This window comes from Neoarius graeffei, chromosome 21 (assembly GCF_027579695.1).
Source record: "Neoarius graeffei isolate fNeoGra1 chromosome 21, fNeoGra1.pri, whole genome shotgun sequence".
NCBI lineage: Eukaryota > Metazoa > Chordata > Actinopteri > Siluriformes > Ariidae > Neoarius > Neoarius graeffei.
In genome coordinates, this window is record NC_083589.1 from 16,080,038 (window position 1) to 16,102,236 (window position 22,199).

The following is a 22,199-nucleotide window of genomic DNA, read 5'->3' on the forward strand; positions in this document are numbered from 1 at the left end:
TGGCTTTGAGCCTGCGTAGATCTAAAAGATCAGTCATAGCAGAATCTGATTTGTATGCTGCAAGTGTGCTTGATTTTCTTGAAGGTGAGCCAAAGTAGGACTGCTGTGTAAATTCCAGAGTGTGTAGGTGCCAGTTTGCAGCCCTGCTTAACACCATTGTTATACTAGAATGCCTTCGTCAGTTCACCATCGACAGTGAGTCTAGCATGAACATCAGTATAAAGCTTCATAATTCTTATGAACTTTGGCGGGCAGCCTAATTTCCCCAAGTATAGTGAAAAGAAATTCACGATTGACTATATTGAACACTTTCACAAAGTCCACAAAGGCTATGTCCAGACTTCTACATTGCTCTCGAGATTTTTCCATCAGTTGATGAAGGGTGAAGATACCATCAGTGGTACCTCTGCCATTGCGATACCTATACCTCACCACTGTGACTCGGGATATATCCACTCTGCTAGCAATTTTAGCCTTTGCAGGATCACGTCCGCGAAAACTTGGCCAACAACACCAGACAGTGAGATGCCTCTATAGTTTCCACACTGGCTTCTATCAACCTTTTTGAACAATATGTCGATAATTGCGTCGATCCACTCTATCGGAATTATCTCAGTGGTCCAGATGATGAACAGAAGAAGTAGGAAAGCTCTCAAATAACTTCCACCATGCACTAATACTTCAGGAAGAATCCCATTGGACTCTGGGCTCTTTCCTAATCGTGTTATTAAGAGCTTGGTCTAACTCCTCTGGTTCAATTGGGCCAGAGGAGTTAGACTTCCAGTCATCATTGATTCGATGACTGGAAGTTGGTCAATGTCATCAACCATGCTGAAATTGATATCACATATTCCAACATGGGGCGGCACGGTGGTGTAGTGGTTAGCGCTGTCGCCTCACAGCAAGAAGGTCCTGGGTTCGAGCCCCGGGGCCGGCGAGGGCCTTTCTGTGTGGAGTTTGCATGTTCTCCCCGTGTCCGCGTGGGTTTCCTCCGGGTGCTCCGGTTTCCCCCACAATCCAAAGACATGCAGGTTAGGTTAACTGGTGACTCTAAATTGACCGTAGGTGTGAATGTGAGTGTGAATGGTTGTCTGTGTCTATGTGTCAGCCCTGTGATGACCTGGCGACTTGTCCAGGGTGTACCCCGCCTTTCGCCCGTAGTCAGCTGGGATAGGCTCCAGCTTGCCTGCGACCCTGTAGAAGGATAAAGCGGCTAGAGATAATGAGATGAGATGAGATATTCCAACATGGTTCTAAAACTGCTTTTTACAAAATCCTCATTTATCCTTTTTTTTTAAAGTATAATCATGACATACATACTACATGGATATTATTGAAGCTGAACTTGTGCTGAATACAAAAAAGTCATATGACTGAAAATATTGCTTAGATTTGTTGAAAGTGACAACAAAATCAAAGCATGCCAAAATTATGAGAGTGCCAGAAAATACCCTCAGACCCCAGAGGGTTAAAAAAAAGCCTAGAAATATTTAATTTTACATGTAATAAATATAGAATATCAACTTTTTCATGATATTCCAAGATTTTGGGATGTACGTGTGTATGTATGCATATTCTCTACACACACACACACACACACACAAAAGAAAAGAAAAAAAAAGACTGTCTAAGCAAGTTTACATTACAGCTGCAGTGGAAGGTAGCCATGTTCTATTGGTTATAGTGATGTGTTTTTATTTACAGGACCTACACTGCCGATGGCGACGGTGGACATCAGGAACCCTGAGATCACCAGTGTCCGATATAACAATTCTCAAGTCAGCAACAACCTCCCCAGCAACTTCAGAAAGGACAAGGGCAAAGGCAAAAGCAAAAAGAAGAAAATCACAAAGTCTGAAATTGGCACACCTAGCAACTTCCGGTGAGTCTGTTAGTTAATGTTACACTGTTGTTTCATATGTTAAATATTGTGCATGTGGGGAAACTACAGAGGTTCGTCCCTCTCCATTTTCTTGGAGAAAAAAGTAAGTAAGATTCCACTTTTGGGCCTGTGTTTCTAGGATATTATATTTTCTCTCCATTTGCATGAAATGCTTGCAACTCGCACTGACAGATGCATAGATTGCCACCCCTTATAGTCCCCAGTTTTTAGAGGATGTGTACCAGATGATGGGATTTCTGTTGGATGTATAATGGTATAAAAGTCTGATCATTGTGGGGTTTTTTTTTCTTCCCCCTGTCAGGCATATTGGACATGTAGGCTGGGATCCTAACACAGGATTTGATGTAAGTAAAGGATTCGATGTAAATCCTTTGTCTTTTCATGGAAAAAGGATTTATGGTCCTTTCATGAGCCGTCTTTATCAGGATTAAGAAGAAGCCTTCATTTTTGTCACATGTACACAGTGCACAGTGAAAACACAGTGAAATTCCTTTTATTTTAACTCACATTTAACTCATCTGAAGCAGTTAATACTTGTATGCACACACAAGTGAGCAATGAACACACACATTCTAGAGCAGTGGGCAGCAATGCTACAGTGCCCAGGGAGAAGTTGGGGGATAGATGCCTTGCTCAAGGGCACTTCAGCAATGATACAGAGGAAAGTGTTCTTCATTCAAGGTTTATAGGATTATATTATGTTATACTTGCTGGAGTGAGCATAAGTACTGACAAGGAAGTTATATAGGAATAGTGTGACCTGCATAAAAGCAGCAAGATGTGATGATCCTACGTCACACACAAAAACATTTAAATTTATCTGTGTGTTTAACAAATGAAAATGAATTTCATAACATTTTAAAGTTCATGAACAAATAGATTTTGACATTTTAAAATGGCTTTTGCTTAAGAAAGTGACACAATTTCACCTTCTATGGTTTTAGCAATACAAAGCTATAGGTGTATAGTCTCACCTGTCTGTAAAATATATTTGCACTCTAAATCTATTCCTTTAGACATAGTTTTTTTGCACTGAAAGAAATTTTACACTTCTCACATTAGCGCTGTGAAGCAAATAATTTCATCCCCACCAGTTTTTTTTTTAAGGAATTGGAGAGTCAACTAATGAATTGGTTAATATGTCAATCACTGGTGTAGACATGTTTAAAATACTTCAGGATATCTGAGACACTTTATAGCCAGATATGCAAGTGTAAATAAACTCTCAACGACACATTTGAGGGGAAACAAACCCCACCACCTTGTATTGCGTCATGGCAGTTCTTCTTTGAAAGAAAGTCAAGTCAGTTTATTTGTATAGCACTTTTAACAGCAGACATTGTCACAAAGCAGCTTTACAGAAAAATAAATACTTTAAACACGAGCTAATTTTATCCATAATAAATTTATTTATCCCTGATGAGCAAGCCAATGATGACAGTGGCAAGGAAAAACTCCCTCAGACGACATGAAACCTTGAGAGGAACCAGACTCAAAAGGGAACCCATCCTCAGTTGGGTGATAACAGATAACGCAATTATAAGTAACATGCTTCTACAACAATGTCCTATATAGTCACAAAGTACAACTATGTAACCAGGAAATTCAATATAGTTTTAGCATGAAGTCTATTTTGTTGAAGTTATCAACTGTTCATTGATGGAGTCTTGAGTGCAAAACTGTTCATGACAACTGCAGTCCTAAAGCCATCATGTCAACTTTAGGTGGGGTTTACATTAGACCGTATCAGCGGATCATCAGATTAAAATTTTTAAAACGATTAGTGTGCACACAGCAACGCCAATACACGATTCGCGTGCACACAGCAACGCCAATACACGGATACGCTCGGCTCCGCAGGCATCCTGCGCTCCAAATCACTCCGCCCTGAACAGCGAGTGCCCTCTGGAGGGTGTGCACTCCGGCCCTGCGCAGCTCACAGAGCGCGCGAGTGAAGCACACAAGCAGTGATTTGGGACTGAGCCGCTGTGTGTGTGATCTCAGTGCATGTCGGGCATGTGCGTCACTTACCACTTGCAAGTGGAAGGATGGCAAGCCTAAAGACAATCATAACTACACAATGGGCAGTATTTGCATCAGTATTTGCAGTATTTTCATACTTTTATACTCTTTAATGAAAGGTGATACAAGGTGGAAGTCCGCGCCGTTTTTCAGCAGTCGCGTCACATGACCAACACCAGCGAATCAGGAAGGTGGATGTCACAGTGACGTTGTCCAATGACGACGCCAGCTAGCGCTCAGCACAGCGTATCCGCGTATTCTCAATGTTTACACAGCACCGGACCAGACACGATCTGGATTGAATACGTGGACCCTGGCAGATTCCCGTTTCCCGGCGTTTCCAGGCGTTTTAATGTAAACGGACAGTGCATCCGCGAAGAAAACGAGACAGATACGGTCTAATGTAAACTTGGCGTTAGTCTTCAGCCATCATGACAAGATTAAGTGTCCAGAGCCATCTTCCAAGTGCATCTTTCAACTGTCTATATGGAGCCATCCTCCACAGGAGCAATGTGATGAGACTCCAGCCAGACATGGGGCATCAGGATGGATCAGGCAGGTCTGAAGAGCAGGAGAGGCCAGTATCACTGGTGTCTTAGGATCGACGTGCAACTCGACAGAGAGGGATATATATATATATATATATATATATATATATATGCACACACACACACAGTGGGGCAAAAAAGTATTTAGTCATCCACCAATTGTGCAAGTTCTCCCACTTAAAAAGATGAGAGAGGCCTGTAATTTTCATCATAGGTACACTTCAACTATGAGAGACAGAATGGGGGGAAAGAATCCAGGAAATCACATTGTAGGATTTTTAATGAATTAATTGGTAAATTCCTTGGTAAAATAAGTATTTGGTCACCTACAAACAAGCAAGATTTCTGGCTCTCACAGACCTGTAACAACTTCTTTAAGAGGCTTCTCTGTCCTCCACTCGTTAACTGTATTAATGGCACCTGTTTGAACTCATTATCAGTATAAAAAGACACCTGTCCACAACTTCAAACAGTCACACTCCAAACTCCATTATGGCCAAGACCAAAGAGCTGTCAAAGGACACCAGAAACAAAATTGTAGCCCTGCACCAGGCTAGGAAGACTGAATCTGCAATAGGTACCATAAGCAGCTTGGTGTGAAGAAATCAACTGTGGGAGCAATTATTAGAAAATGGAAGACATACAAGACCACAGATAATCTCCCTCAATGTGGGGCTCCATGCAAGATCTCACCCCGTGGGGTCAAAATGATCACAAGAACGGTGAGCAAAAATCCCAGAACCACACGGGGGGACCTAGTGAATGACCTGCAGAGAGCTGGGACCAAAGTAACAAAGGCTACCATCAATAACACACTACGCCGCCAGGGACTCAAATCCTGCAGTGCCAGACGTGTCCCCCTGCTTAAGCCAGTACATGTCCAGGCCTGTCTGAAGTTTGCTAGAGAGCATTTGGATGATCCAGAAGAGGACTGGGAGAATATCATGTGGTCAGATGAAACCAAAATAGAATTTTTGGTAAAAACTCAACTTGTCGTGTTTGGAGGAGAAAGAATGCTGAGTTGCATCCAAAGAACACCATACCTACTGTGAAGCATGGGGGTGGAAACATCATGCTTTGGGTCTGTTTTTCTGCAAAGGGACCAGGACGACTGATCTGTGTAAAGGAAAGAACGAATGGGGCCATGTATCGTGAGATTTTGAGTGAAAACCTCCTTCCATCAGCAAGGGCATTGAAGATGAAATGTGGCTGGGTCTTTCAGCATGACACTGATCCCAAACACACCACCTGGGCAATGAAGGAGTGGCTTCGTAAGAAGCATTTCAAGGTCCTGGAGTGGCCTAGCCAGTCTCCAGATCTCAACCCCATAGAAAATCTTTGGAGGGAGTTGAAAGTCCGTGTTGCCCAGCGACAGCCCCAAAACATCACTGCTCTAGAGGAGATCTGCATGGAGGAATGGGCCAAAATACCAGCAACAGTATGTGAAAACCTTGTGAAGACTTACAGAAAATGTTTGACCTCTGTCATTGCCAACAAAGGGTATATAACAGAGTATTGAGATGAACTTTTGTTACTGACCAAATACTTATTTTCCACCATAATTTGCAAATAAATTATTTAAAAATCAGACAATGTGATTTTCTGGATTTTTTTCTCATTTTGTCTCTCATAATTGAGATATACCTATGATGAAAATTACAGGCCTCTCTCATCTTTTTAAGTGGAAGAACTTGCACAATTGGTGACTGATTAAATACTTTTTTGCCCCACTGTATATATATCCCTCTCTGTCATATATATATATATATATATATATATATATATATATATATATATATATATGGGCGGCACGGTGGTGTAGTGGTTAGCGCTGTTGCCTCACAGCAAGAAGGTCCTGGGTTCGAGCCCCATGGCCGGCGAGGGCCTTTCTATGTGGAGTTTGCATGTTCTCCCCGTGTCCACGTGGGTTTCCTCCAGGTGCTCCGGTTTCCCCCACAGTCCAAAGACATGCAGGTTAGGTTAACTGGTGACTCTAAATTAACCGTAGGTGTGAGTGTGAATGGTTGTCTGTGTCTATGTGTCAGCCCTGTGATGACCTGGCGACTTGTCCAGGGTGTACCCTGCCTTTCGCCCGTAGTCAGCTGGGATAGGCTCCAGCTTGCCTGCGACCCTGTAGAAGGATAAAGCGGCTAGAGATAATGAGATGATATATATATATATATATATATATATATATATATATATATATGTGTGTGTGTATATATGTGAATATGAGTGAGAACACAGGTTCTTGGGTATGCTCAGTATCACCTAATGGTTAAGAACAGTATACATTTTGCACTGAGTGAAAGCGGGCACTCCAGCAAGACTTCGACAACATAACTAAAAGGGAGAGCCAGAAGGTAACATAGACATGAGCGAGCCCTGGGACATAAAGCAGCCAGCTACTCCACTGTCAGCAAAAAGAAAGGCATGAAGGCAGCTTCTTTGGAGTTAAAGGCATACAAAATCAAAACTTTTGCCACAGAAAACATCTTTTGCCAGATGAGGAAGAAGTCAGGGAAGTAGTCGTCATAAAAATAAGCTTATTTGCACATGAATGTGTTAAAATAATCAGATTTTAAGATGCTTGAAATGATCAGATGATCACACTCAGTTTATTCACATCCTTACTGGTGTGAACCTTACGAGGATGGTATGTTTGAAAGTTTTCCTTGTCTGACAGGTAAATATTTTCATTCTGAAGTCCTACAGTATGTGATTTTCTTACCTATAGTATATTAGTACTAGAAATAGGAGAATAGCATTTGTAAAAATAAAATTGCAATTTTCTGCATTAATCCTGATCACTGATGGGCATATCTGTTGCATATTAGGCAAAATGATATCTTGAATGTGACAATATCACGTTTTTTCATCCTCCCCCCCAAATACCTATTTGCCAATGATTTGACTTTCTGGCTAACCCCAGGTTAATAATCTAGACCCAGAACTGAAGAGCCTGTTTGACACATGTGGCATTTCTGAAGCCCAGTTAAAAGACCGGGAGACATCGAAGGTCATCTACGATTTTATTGAGAAACAAGGAGGAGTGGAGGCTGTAAAGAATGAGTTCCGAAGACAAGGTGTGTGTGTTTGTGTGTGTGTGTGGGGGGTTCTTACCAGCACATGGGGATAAGGTAGATGTACTATATTGCACCATACTGGGTTTCTTTTTTCTTTTTTTTAATAAAGTGTTAGTCTGATTCTTTACCTTCAAACTTTTAAAATTGCAGTTCCTTAACTTGACATTTTAACTGTGGATGTCCCACACCAGTGTGTGTAAATTGATTGCTCAGCCTGAAATTTGTTTGATATGAAACTTAAGAATTGGGGCAAGCTAGCTTCACTTTATAAATCAGTGATACTGCAAAAGTAGGGTTTTACATCAAATGTCCGTTTTAATGGTAGGTGAGAAAATTTTATATCATGATACTTTTCAGATCTTAAGTGCTAGCAATGTTTTGAAACGTTTAACATAATTGGGTGGAGTTTACTGTTGTAGAAACAGAATATTTAAATATTGTTTCAGTGTATAGGAATTTTGCTGCTTAAAATCTTTTACTTTTATTTCCCTTAAGCCCCTCCCCCTCCACCCTCTCGAGGTGGTCCTCCTCCTCCACCTCCTGTCCATAGCTCAAGTTCTCCTCCTCCACCCCCATCTCGTGGACGAGGAGCTCCGCCTCCTCCACCTCCCTTCAGAGCTCCCACTTCTGCTCCTCCTCCTCCTCCTTCCAGACCAGGGATGGGAGTTCCACCTCCTCCTCTTCCAACAAGAGGACCCCTGCCACCTTCACCTATGCCTGCCTCCATGGCTCCACAAGCACCACCACCTCCACCTCCCCCACCTTCTGCAGGAGGAACAGCTCCACCACCTCCTCCTCCTCCTCCTCCACCTCCGCTGGGACCACCTCCACTCAATTCTGCTCTCCCAGGATTGGGTTCAGAGGGAAGGTCTGCACTCCTGGAGCAGATCAGAGAGGGAGCGGCATTGAAGAAAGTCGAACAAGGGAACAAGACGATAGTGGACAGTGGCAGTCGAGGTGCTCTTTTAGACCAAATTCGACAGGGCATTCAGCTGAAAACAGTGAGTTCATCTTTGATTTGGCTTCACCACCATTCCTTTCTGCATCATGATATTCAGTGATATTACAGAGGGGTTTTTTTGTCTGTCCTTTTAATAAATTTACTTTTCTCAGTTTATCTTTTTATTATTCTCTCAGTCAAGTATCCTTGACCTCACCCTCATCCTTATAATGGTTATGGGTATTAACACACTTATGTTTGACATACTTGAGTCTGCCAGAAATGAAACTGATTAGGGGTGTCTCTCATTTTGGGTAACGAGCCAAGATACATGACCTTTAGTCCTGTGTTAAGTAATCAAAAAAAAATCAGTTTAGCAGCCAATAACGCATGATCAATGTTAATTTATCTCCGTTTATCTAAAAGGTACATTCTGAATTCACACATGGATTATACATACTGTATATCACTTACATTTTATATTTTAATTCTATATACAGACTGTACATTTTATATACACACTGGCAGGGGTTAAATTGGGATTGGTTATGTGGGGGGGCTCATACCCGCCCCTGCCCCCGCCGCCCTGCCCCAATATACTTTTTGGAAAATAACCCTCTAATTTGATAACCATATCATATTGCACAGAGATATACACCTTATCTGTGTGTTGTAGGCCTATGTGTGTCTTGTAGTGCCCCCCTACACATTATGGCAGTTTGAATGTAGATTGGTTGGCCAGTGTAACAGATTATACAGGTTGTTGTACATTGGTTTGAAGGAAATGATTAGTGGGTGGTCTGGGGGTCCTCCCCCAGAAGTTTTTTATTATCATACATGTTATTTGCTGAATTCTGGTGCATTTTAATAAGTTGTTAGCTGACTTTACAGAGGTAGGTTGAGCAATATCATGTTAAATCTTGTCACATGCCTACAGGTGAAAAATGTGAAGGAGAAATGTTCAGTGAGAAAATTTGAAGGCTTGCACAATCTTAAACCAAAACAGTTGATTTATTTTGGAGGATAAATGTTAAATATGCCAAAACAGTCAGTCAAATTGTCAATCAAATATATTCATGCAGTGAATGCAACCAAATACAAACAACACTATAACATTGGAAGCATTTATTATTATTGTTATTATTATGTATTCAGTTATTTATTTGGCATGTGGTGCTTTTTGTATTGTCTAGAACATACATAAGATGAGCATATTATAGCAGCAAAATAGAAGCACAATCATTTGAATGTTTTGCTGCATTCAAATGATTGTGCTTCTATTTTGCTGCTATAATATGCTCATCTTATGTATGTTCTAGACAATACAAAAAGCACCACATGCCAAATAAATAAATGAATACATAATAATAACAATAATAATTACACTAATAATACACTAATAATATTAACAATAAATAATAATAAATTAACATTAAATTAAATATTAACAATAAATAATAAAACACTAATATTAACAATACAGTGAACATCATTATCATATTTTTTATTATTAAAAACAAAATATCAAATAATACTGAAGAGGGGAAAAATAATACTGATCTAAATATGTTGTGTTTTTATTTTTAGACAGTATGTGTTTTGCTAAACACATACTGTCTAAAAATAAAAACACAACATATATAGATCAGTATTATTTTTTCCCCTCTTCAGTATTATTTGATATTTTGTTTTTAATCATAAAAAATATGATAATGATTATCTCCCCCTTCCCCCTGGCTAATTTCTGTCGATAACTGGGGACTATGGAAATTGAACTCGCCAAATGCACAGACGGTTCGTTCAAGCACCTCTGATGGATTAGGTTCGTATGCAGGTAAAAGGGGAGACGGTGTACGGAGAAAATTATAAACAAGTCACAACGCTGAAACACAAGCCCAAAAACCCGCAAACCACGACTTCTGATTTTTTTTTAAAGCGAGCTCACAAAAAAAGAAACCCCAACGTTGCTTATAAAAAGCGGAATTGGCAACCCACGCAGTGTTCCAGAAACCAGAATCTCTGATCGCAAGTTCTGTTCTAAATAGCTTTGACAGGTCGTCTTGTTATCAGGAAAACTATGATCTATCTCATAAAAGTCATGGGTTTATTGATTAATAAAACGATATTTAATTATTCAGAACTGAAAATCGTGAAAAGGGTTTGTTGCTTTTGATGTGTGCGTGATCATATGCCATCCGCTCCGAGCTTATGTGCCGGGGCTCAGCCCCGGACAGCCCCGGCCCAATTTAACCCCTGCACACTGGGATTTTATGTCAGGACTATATATAATGGCTAAAAATATTATATTATAAATATTTTAATATTATAAAATATTAAAGTGGGAACCAATATAATCTGCAAAATTGAAAAATGGCAGCATTTTTAAAAAGTGATTGAATAAGTATTTATACCCTCCTTAACTGTGAAAACTCCTAAATTGGTTAATTTGGAAATAATAATAATAATAATCATCATCATCATCATCATAGCCCTGTGATGACCTGGCGACTTGTCCAGGGTGTACCCCGCCTTTCGCTCGTAGTCAGCTGGGATAGGCTCCAGCTTGCCTGCGACCCTGTAGAACAGGATAAAGCGGCTAGCGATGATGAGATGAGAATAATAATCATTTACTTGCTCAAAAAGTTCATTGTTATTCCACTAGGAGGCAAAATAGGGCAGAGACTCACTCGTTTTTGAATCATTTAATTCAAATTTTGATACATATTTTGGCACCCTTGGATCATTCCTCTTTGTTTTAACATTTAAATGCTGGGGATGTGAATCCCTGATTCAAAAATGCTATACTTGGCAAGCTAGTGGCTTGACCAAACTCCTAATGTTTTGTACATTGTAGACTTCCACTGTTGAACAAAGCTGAGGTCTCATATTTTTTGCACCTCATCTGCTGTCTGTACATTAAATGTTTAAACAGACTGAGCAAGCAGCATGGTTCACATGGACGTTAGTAGAAATGCAAACATGAACAGGATTGCCTGCATTTTATTTGGGCCAGGTTTAGTGTGTGCAAGAGGAACTATATTACAAATAGTTCTCCTTTTCAAATATGAAATAATCAGACTTGTTTAGACAAGGAACGTTTGGAAGGCTTTTGCATGTTGCTGTGCATAAAAAATGCAATCAAATTTGAATTCTGTCTGAAAGTCTGAAAATGGTTCCCAATTGCATCATATAACATTTGTGCAGCTTTGATTTGATTTGAAGTGTTTTGGGAGTGATTCTGGGGAAGAAAATCCAAATTATATAAATTAAAGTACAATTATAAATATCAAAGATTTAAAGTATTGCTGAATATGGAAATGATACATTTATCATTTTCTTTGCATGTAACGGACATGTTCTCCTGTCTGACAGATTATTGCTGATTGCTGTTGTTTTGTAGGTAGCAGACAGCCCAGAGCCAGCCTCCCTGCCCCCTCCTGCCCCTTCAGCAGGAATTGTGGGAGCTCTGATGGAGGAAATGCAGAAGAGAAGCAAAGCAATTCATTCTTCAGGTGTGTAACTTGCATCTCACCCAGCACTTTGCATGCATGACTTGTTTGGTGTGTGTTTGTGTCTTGGTGAGGACCAGGGCCGGCTCTAGGTCTTTGGCTGCCCTAGGCGAGATTGAGTTTTGGCACCCCCCGAAAAAAACCCCTCTAATAACATCTAAATAACACTTTAATCTAATCACTCTATTCTATTACTATTAAACAATGTATGGTGCATGGACAATAAACAATAATTCATTTTTATCTTTTTCATTATTGTTATTATTGTTATCATTATTCACATAAAGTGTCACAAAGTAAAATGACCACACAAATTCAATACATATCTCCATATAATGGGCAAAAACTCTTCCGCACCCTGTTCAAAGTGTAGTGCATGGACAATAAACAAGAAATTATTTTTAGTTTCTTTTTTGCTATTAAAAGTTAAGTCATCTCTGAAGAATTAACAAATTAAATGAATAAAAAATTCTACAATTCTAAATTGTGCAAACTTAAGCACCCTGTTAGGACATCAATGGGCTGTATTTTCAAACAAAAGTGCTATTATGGGTACTTTGTTATTGAAGTAACATTACAATGGGACTCATCTGGTCTTCCTAATGGCAAATTCCTTGATAATATCATCAAATGATATTTCTCTTGAGCTCTCTTGGTTGATGCTCATCAGAGCAAGCCCATTCAGATGTTCTTGACTCATTGTTGACCTTAAGTATGTCTTCAGCAGTTTTAATTTTGAAAAGCTTCTTTCAGCAGAAGCTACTGTCACAGGTAGTGTAACAGCAGAGGTAAGGAGCGCGTATTTCTACATCCCCAGCCGCATCAGAGGTGTTGTAAAAAAGATTTTCAACCTTTCATGAGCCAGGGCGCACTTTTTTCAATGAAAAAATCTCAAGGCACATCACCAATAGAAAATGTTGCCTATATTTACAATATACAGTCATTCTATAATTTTCCACAGTACACTTGGTGATCTCTCACGGCACACTAGTGTTCCGCGGTACTAGAGTTCGGCAGCACCGTGGTTGAAAACACTGTACACCACTGATGCACTTGGTAACATCTCCATTCAATAACTCCATCCCTCCTTTTTGGTGGGGTTTTGGTCGCCCTTGGCGCCCCTGGGCACACTTTGCGCTCTAGGCAATTGCTTAGGTCGCCTATAGCAATCGCCGGCACTGATAATAATAATAATAATTATTATTATTATTATTTACTGAATTCCTCACCACCCGCTCGGTGAGTTGTTTTTGTGTCTTCTTCCTTTACAGGAGAGAAAGTGTGCCATTTATGCTATTTGTAAAGAGAACACATCTGAGTGCTTGTTTCGTTTCCCTGCAGTCTTGACGCACTGAGATTGTTTCTTGTTTTCAATGCGTTTATTATATTTTCCTCCAGGAAGCTCTTCGCAACATGGTTGCTTGAATGAGCTGCTAAACTGTCATTTTAATGAGAACACAGATCAACAAAGCAACTTTGTTTTATTAAAAAAAAAACGTGCCAGGCACCATTGGAACATCTCGCTGCGAAACGTGTTCGGTGCATAAAAGACCTTTACTTCAGTCCAGACTGCTCAACGACACCGACAGACTGCTCCAAGTGCAGCCATATTCAAAACAAGCAACAGATCTATGTCAGTTATCTACGTTATGCAAAAACACTCTTTAGCCAACAACACTTAGGCTATTACATGGCCAAAACAGAGAATAGCCGCGGATGCGCACTTGCGCACCCGAAGACACACTATAGACAGGGCGAACCACTGTTGAACGCTTATTGTTTCATGATTAACAACCACCACCACACCACACCACACCCCACCCCACCCTGCTTTTTTTGATAAATCGCACCCTGACTATATGCTTTGCTGTACAATTAAATTAGGCTAAGACATTATAATGCTGACTCGTTTTCAGAATAGTGGAAGTCATAATTTTTCTTCCCCCATTTCTGCGCCCCTGGATGGACGCAGCGCCCTTAGCATTTGCCTATATTGCCTATGCCACGGGCCGGCTCTGGTGAGGACCAAATGTTCCCAAAAGGAAAGGAATATCTGACAGCTCAGATCTTGTGGAGACAAAATATACACTGCTTTTCATTCATTTATTAATTTTTGCCTTAATAATCACATCAAGGTCCTCACAAGGATAGTAAAATGTTTGTTGTGTGTGGTGTGTTTTGTTTGGTCTTCAAAAGCAAGTCCAGTATCTGACTAGGAAGTTCATCCATGTTTTTGGTGTCCTACAATGAGTTACCACTATAACTTAAACTTTTTTTATTCCCCTGCAGATGAAGATGATGATGATGATGACGACGATGACTTTGAGGATGAGGAGGAATGGGATGACTAACGGTGCTCTATCCCTCCAACTAATGAGTGTCTGAAAGGAAAACACTAAACTGGTTTCAGTCTCTAAATCGTACTTAGATTATTGTTTAAATGGTTCACATTGCTTTTCTATTATAATCTATATAATACCTCATTGAAAATTTTCAACATGAAAAGATTTGTCATGTTTTATTTTACTTGAAGTTTCTTTATCTTTATCCTTTTCTTGTCAGATTACTATGTAATTTTCATCACGTTTTCTTAGCTTGTAGAGTTGAATGTGTATGGGTCCCCCCCGATCCATCTTCTCCAGAAGGGAAGTCAGAGGAACAAATTAAATGTTGGTAGCTGAAACAGCAACACTGTTTTCATACAGTGTTCTTCTGTACCTCATGTTTTCTATATTCAGATTCTGTTGTGGTGTCATTATTTTCTTAAAAGCTTTAAGATTTTAAATACATTAAAGTCTCAATCTACGATATGAGCAGGAAGTAATATCTCAGCAATCTGGGGGAGAAACTCATCATGCTTGAGGATTTCTTGCAACATGAGTTGCTTTAGCAGTTGTACTTTTTGGTTCTGGTTATCTTTCCCTTTTTCAAATCAACCAGACACAGAAATATTTTATTTCTGATATTCTAAGAATTTTTGTGGTTATTTTAGTCAAATTTAGTGTTCGTATATTTAAAAAAAGTCCGCTCAGCCTTAAAGTTTAATTTGTCATGCTAATGACCTATGTTGTGATGCTTTACAAATTCCTCATAACAATCCTTGTCATGAATCTGACTACAAGCTAAATGCGTTCTTGTTCCTTTTTTTTTTGGTATCAGGAAACTTCAAAACATAGGAAACTGGAAGTGTTGAGATTAGATTTATTAAACTGTGCACTCAAATGTCAGTTTACACAGTGTGGGTTTTATTTTTATTTATTTATTTATTTTAAATCTTGTGTGTGCAACCATTTTCTGTTCTGCACAATCAAAAGTTTGGACACACCAATTAATTCATAGGTTTTTCTGTATTTTGACTATTTTTCACATTGTAAAACAACACTGAAGACATCAAAACTATTAAATAACATGGAATTATGTGGTAAGCAAAGTGTTTTTGAAAAAAAAAATTTCATATTTTACATTCTTCAAAGTAGCCACCGTTTACCTTTGACAGTTTTGCACTATTGGCATTTCTGAGCGCACACAATCCCAGACTGTGGTGTGAGGGTCACTCTTCAGCACAACAAAGAGCCAAAGCAAAAAAAAGCCAAAACAATGCTGGAGTGGTTTTGGGACAAGTAGCTGTATGTCCAGAGTCCATCGGCATCACCAGACCCATTTTACTGGGGCATGTGCCCTAGTATATATCTGCTGTGCCCCAGTAACACTTCCTGATCACATTTCAGAAATAGTAATGTCTTTGGCGCTACGTTATAAATGTATAGGCCAATGACCGATGCATCCAAATCGCACCCATTCGTCTCTGTTAAATTGCTGGAGGAACACTCATCACACAATTAACATCACGTGAAACTACACGACTTAAGCTTCCCAACAGTGGTACCCACTAGTTGCTGTGATAAATGGTTTGCAATAAAATTAACATCAATTAATTCACATAAAATTTAATCATATTCTGAATACTGCGTCCATCTCCACACCTGTTCTTGACAGCGCAGTAGCTCACTAACTCCTGAGTTTACGACAAGCCATACATCAAAATAAACAGCAGTCCCTACCATTTCGAATGGTATAACGTATTCATCTGTGCCCTTCTCAAGTAATCCGGTTTTGAAATAACCGCAAATTACAGCAGTAATTTGTCTCCAACTTTGGACTGATATTCTAATGTAGCTTACATTACGTAGTTATGTTGGTACACGATATATTTTTACAAATTATTGCTAAGACATACAGTAGGCTATTCCACTATCATGATGTTTGTTGCCAGATTCCAGACAATCCACACAAGTATGAAAATATATTTCGGTTGCCATGCTTCGTGTAGTGGCATACGTTCAAGAACATGGAAAATCTGTCAACGCAAAATGTTTTTCCTTGATAGAATAACCTAGACTGTCCTGGAAAAAAAAAACTTAGACAATATCATTATAGCATGTAGATGGATGGTCCTTATAATGACCATGAGCTTAAACGTAAAGATAGTATACCCTGAAAATAGCCTATGGTTAATTTAGATCGATAATATCAGGACTAGAGTGGATGTTTTTCTACTTCAAGCTGCATCAACGTAGGCAACTTTCTGTCCCTAAATATAAGGCGCACATTCTGTGTGTCTGCACGTCCATGTGAATGTAGGGAACGTGCATGCAGCCAAGCATGCGAAATTTGATGCCACGCAAGTACACACAGCAAAAGTATATATTTTAAGTGAAGCTGTATGTCCTATACCACTAAACATTACTGAATTGCCTCTGCAGATGGAAATCGAGTCAAGTTTATTTTTATAGCGCTTTTAACAATAGACATGGTCGCAAAGCAGCTTTACAGAATTTAATGACTTTAAACATGAGCTGATTTTATCCCTAGTCTGTCCCCAATGAGCAAGCCTGTGGTGACAGCGGCAAGGAAAAACTCCCTCAGACGACATGAGGAAGAAACCTCGAGAGGAACCAGACTAAAAAGGGAACCCATCCTCATTTGGGTGATAACAGATAGCGTGATTATAACATTTTAACAGTTTTAACATGAAGTATGTTTTGTTGACGTTATAAACTGTTCATTGATAGAAACTTAATTGCAAAACTGTTCATGACAACTGCAGTCCTAAAGTTAAGTCAACTGTAGTCCTCAGCCATAAAAGCATTACTGTAAGTGTCCAGAGCCATCTTCCAAGTGCAACTTTGGACTGTCCATATGGGGCCGTCCTCCACAGGAGCTGGAAATTCTTCATCCAAAACAGAGGCAGGGACAGGGAAGCAGTAAGGAGAGATGAGGATAAGGTGGAGGGAGGTAAGATGATCTAGCTGTACATTAACATTATTATCATTTACAGTGGTGCTTGAAAGTTTGTGAACCCTTTAGAATTTTCTATATTTCTGCATAAATATGACCTAAAACATCATCAGATTTTCACACAAGTCTGAAAAGTAGATAAAGAGAACCCAGTTAAACAAATGAGACAAAAATATTATACTTGGTCATTTATTTATTGAGGAAAATGACCCAATATTACATATCTGTGAGTGGCAAAAGTATGTGAACCTTTGCTTTCAGTATCTGGTGTGACCCCCTTGTGCAGCAATAACTGCAACTAAACGTTTCCGGTAACTGCTGATCAGTCCTGCACACCAGCCTGGAGGAATTTTAGCCCATTCCTCTGAACAAAACAGCTTCAACTCTGGGATGTTGGTGGGTTTCCTTACATGAACTGCTCACTTCAGGTCCTTCCACAGCATTTGGATTGGATTAAGGTCAGGACTTTGACTTGGCCATTCCAAAACATTAACTTTATTCTTCTTTAACCATTCTTTGGTAGAACGAGTTGTGTGCTTAGGGTCGTTGTCTTGCTGCATGACCCACCTTCACTTGAGATTCAGTTCATGGACAGATGTCCTGACATTTTCCTTTAGAATTCACTGGTATAATTCAGAATTCATTGTTCCATCAATGATGGCAAGCTGTCCTGGCCCAGATGCAGCAAAACAGGCCCAAACCATGATACTACCACCACCATGTTTCACAGCTGGGATAAGGTTCTTATGCTGTAATGCAGTGGTTTCCTTTCTGCAAACATAATGCTTCTCATTTAAACCAAAATTCTATTTTGGTCTCATCCATCCACAGAACATTTTTCCAATAGCCTTCTGGCTTGTCCACATGATCTTTAGCAAACTGCAGACAAGCAGCAATGTTCTTTTTGGAGAGCAGTGGCTTTCTCCTTGCAACTCTGCCATGCAGACCACTGTTGTTCAGTGTTCTCCTGATGGTGGACTCATGAACATTAACATTAGCCAATGTGAGAGAGGCCTTCAGTTGCTTAGAAGTTACCCTGGGGTCCTTTGTGACCTCGCCGACTATTACACGCCTTACTCTTGGAGTGATCATTGTTGGTCGACCACTCCTGGGGAGGGTAACAATGGTCTTGAATTTCCTCCATTTGTACACAATCTGTCTGACTGTGGATTGGTGGAGTCCAAACTCTTTACAGATGGTTTTGTAACCTTTTCCATCCTGATGAGTATCAACAACACTTTTTCTGAGGTCCTCAGAAACCTCCTTTGTTCGTGCCATGATACATTTCCACAAACATGTGTTGTGAAGATCAGACTTTGATCGATCCCGGTTCTTTAAATAAAACAGGGTACCCACTCACACCTGATTGCCATCCCAATTGATTGAAAACACCTGACTCTAATTTCACCTTCAAATTAACTGCTAATCTGAGAGGTTCACATACTTTTGCCACTTAGAGATATGTAATATTGGATTATTTTCCTCAGTAGATAAATGACCAAGTATAATATTTTTGTCTCATTTGTTTAACTGGGTTCTCTTTATCTACTTTTAGGACTTGTGTGAAAATCTGATGATGTTTTAAGTCATATTTATTCAGAATTATAGAAAATTCTAAAGGGTTCACAAACTTTCAAGCACCACTGTAGCTATGCACTGTCAGCTGGCAAAAGTGATGCTAGTTGTAGATGCTGTATCACTGGCGGCTCGTTAATAGGGGCGATTTGGGCGACGCACTCCCAAACGGAGGGAGATTTTTTTTTATCTACTCCTACTACCACAGCAACAGTAATGTCATTGTCCAATCAGGCTAAGGTCGCGCCTGGTGTAGCCACGCCCTTTTGGGGCGATTTCTGTCAGGTTCAGATTTGCCCCAAAATCTCCCATTGACAGTAATGGTACGTACGTTTTTTTCGAAAATCATGCTCCCAATGCATTTTCTATTAGGTTTTATTTGCTAGCACAAGCAGTGTGCTTACGTCATACGCCTGTTGCGCAGCGCAAGTGTTGCCAGACTGGGTGGTTTTGGGACGGTTTTAAGTGCATTTTGGCGGGTTTTGAACATAATTTTGGGCTGGAAAACGCAACTTGCGCAGGAAATGTGTGAACATTCTATGAAGTAGATGGCGAGTGTTGAGTGCAACAATACGATAGCGTCTCTGAAAGAAGTTCCCTTTAGTCGTCGTACCAATGAGGAGAAAACGGCAATCAAACAGCTAGGACCTCCTAGACTGAATTTAAAAATCAAGCAAGTGTCTACGAAGGGGGAGAAGACCTACTCAAGAGGTTTTAACAAGAACTGGTACCACCGGAAAACTTGGCTAGCTGGCTGTGATGTAGTCAGTGCTCTTTTTTGCTACCCTTGCGTTCTCTTCCACCCTGGAAGTAGCACAGCAGATGGTACAGTGATATCTGATATTTGAATTTACTAGGCAAAAGTTTTTTTGAGTGTGTGTTACCAATGGCAGTTGTTTTACCAATGGCAATTTAACATTGCCATGTTTTTGTTTTACCAATGGCAGTTTAACATTGCCATGCTTGGAATATTTCAGTAGCCTCAAGTTCTCTCTGACTTGGTGTAAATTAAGCATATTTTCAGTTTTTATATATTGTACAGTATATGTGTTCATTGGAGCCAGCAGCACCTTACTTTTTTCCAACTTGTTAAGCCAAGTTGCACTGACTACAAAACCTTGTGTCTCATCTCATCTCATTATCTCTAGCCGCTTTATCTTTCTACAGGGTCGCAGGCAAGCTGGAGCCCATCCCAGCTGACTACGGGCGAGAGGCGGGGTACACCCTGGACAAGTCGCCAGGTCATCACAGGGCTGACACATAGACACAGACAACCATTCACACTCACATTCATACCTACGGTCAATTTAGAGTCACCAGTTAACCTAACCTGCATGTCTTTGGACTGTGGGGGAAACCAGAGCACCCGGAGGAAACCCACGCGGACATGGGGAGAACATGCACACTCCACACAGAAAGGCCCTCGCCGGCCACGGGGCTCGAACCCGGACCTTCTTGCTGTGAGGCGACAGCACTAACCACTACACCACCGTGCCGCCCTTGTAACCTTGTGTGTATATAGCTAAATAACTAAAGCCTTTTGTGTTCATTGACATGCTTGTAATACTTTAAATTTCCTTTTAAGGTATGGCTTTCTGGAGGAATTCTTAGGAAAAACTCTGCAGAATTTATTTAGAATTATTATTTGTTGTTAAAATGGTGCAATTCCATATTTAAAAAAAACACATAATTAAGCTGCACATGTTTGTTTGATGGTTATGCTTTTCTTCATCTTTTTCAAAACTTAAATAAACACTTGTTTTGGATTTATATCCTGCCACTTTAACTGCATTCTTTAGAATGAAGAAATTAGAATATGTTTATAATTAAGAATTTGTGTCTACTTATTATAGAATACTGGAAAAATATGAGAAAATAAATGAGTAATGTAATATTAATTGATTATGATGCCAAATGTTTTGCTTTGAAGGCTTCACAATGAATCTTCCTTAGTTTTAGCCTGGCAAGCCAGACTAAATGTGAATATTTGCCACTCGTAGGCAAAAATATTTTTGGCCGCTAGGCGAGTGGGTCTAGTTTACTACGCTACCTTAGTTTGCCACCTTTAACTTGTTCAGTGTTGCCACCTAGTGGAGAGAAGAGATATTGTCGAAATTGATATCTGAATTTACCAGGCAAAAACAAGTTCGGCCAATTGATTTGCTACCTAGGTCAATTTACTTCAGTCTTGTGGACATTTATGGTCCGTGTAGACATAACGGGGGAAAATTGCCCCCCCCCCTGAAAAAAAATTCAGGAGCCGCCACTGTGCTGTATGCATTTGATTTATGGCTGTAAGTTCACTGCTTTGGAAAAAGTAGTTAGTTCTAATCTACAGAATTCCATAGCGCTCGAAAGTCAGTGCATACTTGTATTTATATAAGCTACAAAAACTATGCAGTCTTGCCAAGGTGAAAATCAATAAGTACCATAAACCTTCCAACAAGGCCGGATTAACTATATGGGCCTGCGGCACAGTGCCCAGGGGCACTAACCACTCACAACCAGTGGGGGGGGGGCACCACATGACAGAAACTTTAAAAATATTTTTCGTGAATGTTTGTACACTTAAAATGGTTATACACTTGACATTGTTAAATAGTCATATATAATTCATTATGAACACTAATTTCATAAGAACAACAATAATCATAATTCTGAGCAAGCGTGGCCTATGTGACCATTAACCCCCCTTTCCTCAACCTGTCAGTTGAGCCAGTCCACCTATCAATTTTTTAAAAACCGCGGTAGAAATGAAAAATGGACAGACATCAATTGAGTGGTTGTGCGAAGAGAAAATAAAAAAAAGAGAAAGACTCCAGGCGTGTAGCTGCAATTAAAAATGTTCCAGTGTTAGATCGTTTTTTTTTTTTTTTATAAAAACACGACGAGGATCCCCTTGAGACATACAAATGCTGCTCACTTTTGAATAAGACATTTCAATATGCCTCCATGCATATCGTTGGTTGTTTTCAGTGAATTTGATGGGCTGATGTAGCCTACTTAATAAATTTTCAATGAGGAAGAATGACCTTGTTTATGTGTACTATTGTTTATGTATATGCTACTATTTTTGACAGCAAAGGGCAAGGTTTGTGAGTGTGTGCAGGTGGTTACTGAACGCGTGCGCGCGGGGGGCGGCACTTGAGGTATAGTGCACAGGGGCACCGCATTGGCTTAATACGGCACTGCCTTCCAACCATTTTAGCTAGCACATTCTCATCCCATCTCAAAGCAGCATACAGGAGGGACACGAATTGCATTTCCATTTTGCCTATTATACATTTTCTCTCTAGGGAGGGTAAACCTCGTTAATGG

At 39.9% G+C, this 22,199-nt stretch overlaps 1 protein-coding gene across 1 annotated transcript in view; it reads left to right on the top strand.

The window, feature by feature from the left end:
- Positions 1-16,491, top strand: part of LOC132869540 (actin nucleation-promoting factor WASL-like) — a 123,873-nt gene extending 107,382 nt beyond the window's left edge. The window contains exons 6-11 of the mRNA XM_060902752.1: positions 1,705-1,882; positions 2,205-2,247; positions 7,406-7,559; positions 8,055-8,560; positions 11,900-12,011; positions 14,298-16,491. Of these exons, the coding sequence (XP_060758735.1) occupies positions 1,705-1,882; positions 2,205-2,247; positions 7,406-7,559; positions 8,055-8,560; positions 11,900-12,011; positions 14,298-14,359 (1,055 nt within the window). The 3' untranslated portion in view covers positions 14,360-16,491. The remainder of the gene's footprint in view (positions 1-1,704; positions 1,883-2,204; positions 2,248-7,405; positions 7,560-8,054; positions 8,561-11,899; positions 12,012-14,297) is intronic.
- Positions 16,492-22,199: the final 5,708 nt, after the last annotated feature.